General features: G+C 62.2%; 1 protein-coding gene across 1 annotated transcript in view; it reads right to left on the reverse strand.

Moving 5' to 3' along the window:
* Positions 1–6731: 6731 nt before the first annotated feature.
* The window catches only part of TPCN2 (two pore segment channel 2), a 27439-nt gene continuing 26230 nt past the window's right edge, over positions 6732–7940 (reverse strand). Inside the window, exons 25-26 of the mRNA XM_077766563.1 lie at positions 7823–7920; positions 6732–7522 (exon numbers count right to left, since the gene is read on the reverse strand). Of these exons, the coding sequence (XP_077622689.1) occupies positions 7444–7522; positions 7823–7920 (177 nt within the window). The 3' untranslated portion in view covers positions 6732–7443. The remainder of the gene's footprint in view (positions 7523–7822; positions 7921–7940) is intronic.

Consider the following 7940-nt stretch of genomic DNA (forward strand, 5'->3'; position numbering starts at 1 on the left):
CGTAGCTCTGAAGTTCGAAAAAGGGCCGGGGGTCAGCACGTCCGCTTCCTCAGGGGTCATTACTGCTGCCACCCACCCCCCCCCCTTTCCAGCCGAGGGAGAGGGAGGCTTAGAAAGTCTAACTGTGAGTCAAGGTCNNNCGGGTGGCGGCGGGGCCCAGCCGCCGGCTCCAGGCTCCGTGGGCCCCGAGCCTCTTTGGGGAGAGCGGCTGAGAGGGGAGAAAGTCGCACGGAGCCCCCCTGCCCCCTAAGCCTGCTCCTTCCCGCTGGTGCCCGCCCGCTTCCCGTGGGGGCTGCAGGGACCCTCCTGTGTGCGGGCCGCACGACCTCACGTCCTCGTGCTAATGTGCCGCGGGAGGACACCGAGAAGAGGCTGCCGGTTCCCTCGCCTCCCTGCACCTCAGTTTCCCCATCTGTCAATGGCGCCCCAGCCCGGGACTCCGCAGGATTAAGCCAGCCAGCACCCACCTCGTGGGGCGCTCAGAGAAGCACCACAGGGAGCAGGCACTCAGAGGGCGACTCCTAATGATCGCTGCTGCTTCGGACTCTTGAGAGGCCATTTACATGTCTGCTGCTTCAAAGACAGCCTTCACCTCGTGGGGCCCCCGGAAACGAGGTGACGGCACCAAGGCTGTGGGTCGCAGCCCGGCACACCTCCACCCCAACCAGACCTCCCACCAAGCAACCCGCTGCCTCCTCTGGCAGACCTGTTTCCCTTTTCCCTAGGGCCGCCAGGGAGCTCCCAGCTGGCCTGCAACAGTAGTGGGTCCCTGGGTGTCTGTACCACCTCTTCCTTCTGCTCACGGGCCCAGCCTTTTCTGTTTCCACCCCACTTTACATCCGTGCCTGGCAGCACGTTTAGAGAGTGAATGGCAGCATCTGATGTAAGATACCTTCTATTTTCCCGGCATTCAGTGGCAGCAACAGCTGTCAGGGCACCAGCCGCACACAAGCACGGCCAGGCCCTGGGGACGGAGGAAGGAATGCGAACACCCGCTGCCCCACAGGGCGAGGGAGCAGCAAGGAGAGGGAAGGGCCGTGCTGCTGGGGGAGGGCGGCCGGACCCCCGCGGAGGCAGGGCCCCACTGCTGCCCGTTTGTGTCCAGCTGCTGCTGTCCTTGCCCAACACACCCACCCCCAGGCCTGGCCAGGGGTCTGGTCTTGCCCAGGGCCCAGCCAGGTTCCCTATACTCAGTGAGGCAGTTTGGGGCAAACCCCAAAGTATGATTCACAACTCGCCACCAGCAACAACGCGCTCATCAAGCACTCTCGGGAAGGAAGCGAAGCAGGAACGGGAGAAAAGCTCGCTCCGCCTCGGCTTTGGCCTCTGGACACGCAGCAGCGTCTCCTGGGAACGAACTCGAAATGCAGATTCCCGGGCCCTGCCCCCCAGCCAGTGTAAATCAGACCGCCCGGAGCGGGGCGGTGGGGGGCGGGGGGCGCAGAGCTCTGAGCAAGCCTCCCCCAGGGGATTCTGGGAGCCACTGGCCCAGCGCCTACGGCCAAGCATGGTCCCCCCACCCCGGCGTCTGGGGGGTCAGTGGCCCCCGCCCACCTACCCATTAGCGGAGAGGAAAACTGGAGGCCAGGAGGCGGGGAGGGCAGGTCAGGCTCACCTGGCGACAGGTGCTGCCGGGGCCCCGAAGCGGATTAGCCAACTGCTGTCAAACCCAGGGCCGCCCGGGTCCCCGCAGATGTGGCCCTGCCGTCACCAGTCCGGGGGGCTGGGGCGGGCCACCCGCACGAGGCCCGCGGCGTCTGCTGGCCACTTTGATGTGAGGTGCACGGCTGAGCCCCACGCCCCCTTCTTAAATTTTAAGAGCAGCGAGGTGTGCCTGCCTTTCACTTTTTTACAAACAATGAATTGCTCGAGCCTTTTAATAAGAACCACCAATTACCTCTGAGGAAGAAAACCAAACCCCGGCGGCTTTGGTGAAAGACAAGATCCCTCCCTGCTGTGCTGAGCGGCTGTGACCACATGAAAGGCCCCAAACCACTTGCCGAGCCCCCACTCCCAGGTCCCGGCGACAGACTGGTCCCAGGTCCTGGACCCCATCCAGCTTCTGGCTCTGCACCTGCCCGCCGGGCAGAAACCCCCAGACGCTGACCGAGCGGCTCTGGCCCCTGAGGGTGCCTGGGGCCTCCCAGCCGCCCCTGCCCCCCGCCGCTGCCATCCTGGGCGCTCCGATTTCATTCCTCCGTTTGCCCCGCACGGGGATCAGGCTGGGCTGGGCCACATCGCCACGGTTAAGTTGGGGACACTGGCGAGCAAGGTCTTCAACCATGTTCTTCTAGAGAAGTGACCTGGCTATTTCTGCACGTAAGTTTCACGTACATTTTTCAGCTTATCAAACTTTGTGGACGAAATTAGCATTGTGTTTAGAACTGTAACAAACCTATGGATTCACTGGGGAGCACAGACACGTTTCAGTATCCACCCTTCCTAGCTATTAACGGGAAGACTGTGGGAGGCAGAAGTCTAAGCCCCCCAGGGAGCCTCGAGCTAGTACACGCTCCTGCCACTGGGCGTGGGTGGACCCAACCGTGATGCCATGGTCACTCCTGGGGTTGGACGACGATCTGGGACACGGCGGACTTCGAGAAAGGGGGAGTATCCTGGTGGGCCTGACCTAATCAGGTGAGCCCATAAGCAGTCAGGGCGAGGCACAAAGGGCAAGGGGATTCGATTTGCAGCAGGTTGTCTGCTGCTGACGGAGGCCTGGGAGCCGAGTAGCGGAGAACGCAGGCGGCCTAGGAACAGCCCTCTGCTGACGCTAGCAAGGAAATGGGAACGTCAAGGGCCATAACCTAAGGCCTCAGAAACAGAACTTGGCTGACAACGTGAATGACCGCAGACGCAGGCTCTTCCTGGAGAAGGAGGGGCAGCGCAGGCCGAGCCCCGCCGTGCAGGGCGCCCCGCGAAGCAGCGCCTGCCCGCGCGGCCTGCGGAGCTGCGAGTGCAGGCGTGTGGAGGTCTGAGGCGGCGGCATTCTGTCCGGTCCGATCACGGGACTTAGTGCAGCTCTAGTTTCCTGTGTACAGCCTTGTATTCTAGGAGCTCGAGGATTTTACTCCCACGTCAATAGTTTCTCTTATGGTATCTTTTAACATAAACCAACAGCAGCTTGTTCCTAGTGTTTAGAAAAGCGACTGACTTCAGTGTATTAATCTGACAGCATGCCATGTTGCTGAATGATTATTGATCTTAGCATTTCTCTAGGGGCGATCATGTTGTTTGTGAATAAAGAGATAGGTTTCTTCTTTTTTTTTTTTAATGTTTTGTTTATTTCTAGGAGAGAGAGAGAGAGAGAGACAGCGTGAGCAGGGGAGGGTCAGAGAGAGAGGGAGTCACAGACTGAAACAGGCTCCAGGCTCTGAGCTGGCAGTCAGCACAGAGCCCGACGCGGGGCTCCAACCCACGAACCGCGAGATCATGACCCGAGCGAAAGTCGGACGCTTAACCGACTAAGCCACCCGGGCACCCCGAGATAGGTTTCTTCTAATGCAATTTTTTTACTAACTTGGTTTTAATAAGCTGGTCAGGCTCTGACTCTGCTATTCCTACCGATAAAGGGCCTGACGGTACTCTCTCCGTTGGGGACGCTCTTTCCCGCAGGTATCTGGCCGGAGGGCAGCCCCAGGGCACCCCCACAGGGTGAGGGGGGCATCCGGTGGGGAGGGGTGGCCCGGTGACGGGAGGCAGTTTATTTATAGAACCAGGAAAGGGCTGAGAGCCACACGGAGAAAACCAGCTGTGCCCTGTGCTGTGGGTATTAGTGGGATCTCATAGTTGTCAAGTGGTTGGATGGAGGGATGGATAGACGGATAGCTGTCAACTGATTGGATGGACGGATGGATGGATGGACGGACAGATAGATAGTTGTCAACTAATTGGATGGATGGATGAATGGATAGTTGCCAACTGATTGGATGGATAGATGGATGGATGGACGGATGGATAGTTGTCAATTAATTGGATAGACGAATGGAGGGATGGACGGATAGTTATCAACTGATTGGAAAGATGGATGGATGGATGGATGGATGGATGGATGGATGGATGGATAGTTGTCAACTGATTGGAGAGAAGGATGGAGGGATGGATGGATGGGCAGATAAGTGGACAGATGGATGGACACACAGGCAGATGCAGGCCTGTATCCCCAGCCCTATCCACCGGGAGAACCTGGGCACAGCAACACCCGGACGGCAGTAAACACTCCTCACACCCACATCTTGGTTCCCAGATGCTCTTCTTAAAGAGACAGGGGTCCTCGGAGCGATGGCTGTTTCCGGGGCTGGAGCACAGGAGGTGCGACATGAGCCCGCAACGCCTTTCCACACCAGAACGCAGAAGCACTCAAAGGATAGCAGGTACCCAGCAAACGGACGCAAAATCGAGATGAAGCGGTCCCCACCGGCCACATGAGAATCTGCACATGGAACGGAGTCCCAGACTGCACGGAACACACGGAACGGGGGAAATCCCCATGCGTGCAGAGGAAAGCAGGGGAGAAGTAACCGAACCTGGAGAACTGGATGGTCCCCCAGCTTCAAAGCACCTGCCCCGGCCCCGAACTCCAGGGGGAGAAGCAGCAACGTTCCGCTGGGCGGCCCGGCACCACCGGCAGCAGGCGAGGGGGCAGCACCGGCCACGGGGCCCACGGAAACCGCCCGGCAGCTGCCAGGACACGTTTCTGTGACCTTCCTACGAACGCCGCGGAAACCAGCTGAGAAGCCTCGCGTGACCCTGGCTGGGGAGCCTCCCGCTGTCACTGGCTGAGGTCACCTGTCCGGGGAGACCACAGGCGACCACGGGGTCCCAGGGACCACACTGGAGGCTCAGAACGGCCACGACCGGGGTGAGCGCCAGCCTGCAGGACGGCACCACACCGCCCCCGTGGCCCTATCTGTTGGGGACCCTCCCCGAGGTGCGGAAGGCGAAGGGGGTCGCAACAACCTATCTCTGCAGGGATCCCTCTGCATCTGCATCCGTGTCCACGTTCTCATTAAACATCTGCTCCTCCCTGCCCTCCCCCACCCTCAGAAATGGCGGCTAAGTCCTTCCAGGGCTCCCCAGTGGGGGCAGCGGCCCGGGGCCTCCACGGGGAACCTCAGAGGGAGTGGAGGCAGCCCCCGCCCACTCACACCCCTGCCGGGTCACGGGGACGGCGGGCAGGCAGCTCCAGGACCTGGGGAGCTCACCTGCAGAGGCCTGGGCTGGCTGGCGGCCGAGAGCTGGGCAGGTACCAAGTGAGTCCCCCCAGCGTGGAGGACTCAGGCCTCCAGGCAGGTGGGGGCTTTGGTGCCAACCCAGGTCCCTGCCTCGCCCACACACCAACTCCAGGCCCATCGATGGCCAGGACCAAAGGCCTATTTGGTGTGTGCGGCTGTGAGCCCCTCACTCTGCCCCACCCCCTTGCCCCCTCCCCTGGGCCTGACCCCTCCCCTGGGCCAGCTGCCCCGTTCGCCATCTCACGGACACCCAGGCCAGGGCTCCCCGGGGCACGGTGACGTCCTGCCCCCACCTCCGCCCACTTCCACCGGGGAGTGACACCAGTCCAGGTGTCCCAGACCCCCGCATGGCACTGGGGGACCGGGGTCCAGCAGGGCTGAGCCACCTGCACCTCGCCCCCGAGCCGCGACCGGAAGGCAGCGACCTGGGGTCAGCACCAGGACTTGCAGGAGGGCGCGGCAGAGGCCAGCACGTCCTGCCTGGCACTGGGACGAGGCTCGCTCTGGGTGCACGAGCCGGCAGCCCAGGCCAAGCGGCCAGGCTCCGGGCCTTGGGTCCCGAGAGTAAGCAGGCCTCTGGCCAGCCCGGGAAAGGCAGGGAGCTATCCCCGGGGGTCCTGGGGTCCAGCCTGCACTGAAGGGACTCCAATCCTGCCACCAGAGGGCGCTCAGACGCCGGACGTAGGGGAGGACAGGGTGGTATCATTACAGCTGCGGCGGCAGCTGGCCTCACCCTTGTCCCCGGAGAGCACAGGTCTCTGCCAAGGCAGCTGGGCGCAGACTCCTCACCCACTGCTCCCCGAGGGGCTCCCGCGGAGCCCCCGGACCTGAGGGGTAGCACGTCAGTGCGTGGGGCTTCGGGCCAACGCTGGAGCAGAGTCTGCAGTGCACGGGGCGGGTGCGTCACACAGCGCCCGGACCCGCCCGGACCCACGCCTCCCTAAGCACTGGGGTCTCCTGACGCTTTGGAAACTTATTTTTTTTTAAGTTACTTTCCCGTAATCCCACTTCTCAGACACCCTGGGGAGATGGAGGTCACCTCCTGCAGTGGAGTCGGCACCGGCCCCTCACTTCCCCCTCAGTGCCCACAGCAGACATCACTAATCCATCCCAGCACCGTTTTCCAGGACAATTTCCAAACAGACCTGCAGGGGCCCCACTCGAGTTGGAGATGAGAAAACCCCTTCTTAATGGCTTCTCTGGGTTTACGGTGAGTCAAGTGGCAACATGGCCTGCCACACACTGTTCACTTTTCCCTCCTCTGCCACGCACCCCACAGACACACAGAGCTACCCCTGGGGCGCCTGCGTGGCTCAGTCAGCTGAGCATCTGACTCTTGGTTTCGGCTCAGGTCGTGATCTCCCGGTGCGTGGGATCGAGCCCCGCACTGTGTGGAGCCTGCTTGGGATTCTCTCTTCCTCTGCCTCCCCCTTTGCTCACTTGTACACACACACTCTCTCTCAAAATAAATAAACTTAAAGAAAAAAGAGCCACCACCAGCTTACACCTGCTTTTACACAAGTTAGAAAAAGGCACCCATCACCTTGGGAAGACACCCAGTGCCTGGACACACCCTTGCAGCCAGGCGTGCAGTACGCGATCTAAACCACCTCACCTGGCCACCCAGTTCCAGAGAAAAACAGGATGGAAGCTGGGTCCAAATAAGAACGACCTCACTTTTTGCAAGACTTCAGGATATAAACTATTGACGTTCTGACCCGTAAAAAACTCCACGCACAGTCAGCACTCAGCGGAGCCGTGAAATAATAACAGTCAAGAGTCTCTTCCTATAAAACCACCCGAATCGAAGGCCCTGGGAAGCTGCCGGTGGCCCGTGCAGGCCCTGGGGGGCCCGTGGTCCCTGAAGGCCACCAGCAGCAAAGGCACCATGGGAACTGCCCGGCCCACAAGGCCACAGCCTCCTGCTTCCCGGCCGGTCTCACGGGCCCCGGGAGTCGCCCGCTGCCCGTGTGCGGAGAAGTCACAGTCCCGCTGAAGGAGCGACAAGAGACGACGGCCGGCGCGGAGCTCAGGGCGCTGCAGGACGTGGCTCTGTGGGGCAGCCGGGCCCCTGCGCCCTGCGCCGCCACGCGCGGGGGCAGGAAGCCAGGCCACGGACAGTCCCTCCTCCTGGGCTGCCGCCTCAGCCAGTGTCCATCCCAAGGCCGCGCCGCCACCTGCCGCCCGCGCTGGACGGCGCCCCTGGGGGTCACCTGCGCAGCCGCAAGTGCGGGTGGTGGCCCAGCTTCTCCAGCAGCTCGTCCTCCGTGGGCTCCTCCAGGACGTCCCTGGGGAATCGGGGCGGGAGGGGGAGGGGTGTACGGGGCGCTCTGGAGAGGGACCCGCGAGCCCCCAGGAGAGCGTGGGCACAACCGGGGAGGCCCTGTTCCCCATTCAGGAGTCCTCAGACGGGCGCGCAGCTTGGGGAGGACCGGGGACCCGGGGACGGCGACCAGCTCTGGGGTGTGTGTCCGGTGTGGAAGGCCCGGGAGGACGCCCCCCAAAGCCGGCCCACGGGGCGCTGCCCAGCACGGCGGCTNCCCCTCGCCGCCCAGGAGCCCAGCAGAAGCCCTTCGTCATCCACACACCTGAACAAGAGCTGCTCCACAGTCACGTGACAGGCGGCGTCTGGGTCCCCGGCGAGGGACTGCAGCTGAGTGCGGCGGTCCCACTTGTGAAGGAAATTCTGGGGGGGGGGGCCAGTGG

Source organism: Crocuta crocuta, unplaced genomic scaffold (assembly GCF_008692635.1).
Source record: "Crocuta crocuta isolate KB4526 unplaced genomic scaffold, BGI_CrCroc_1.0 scaffold636, whole genome shotgun sequence".
Taxonomy (NCBI): Eukaryota; Metazoa; Chordata; class Mammalia; order Carnivora; family Hyaenidae; genus Crocuta; species Crocuta crocuta.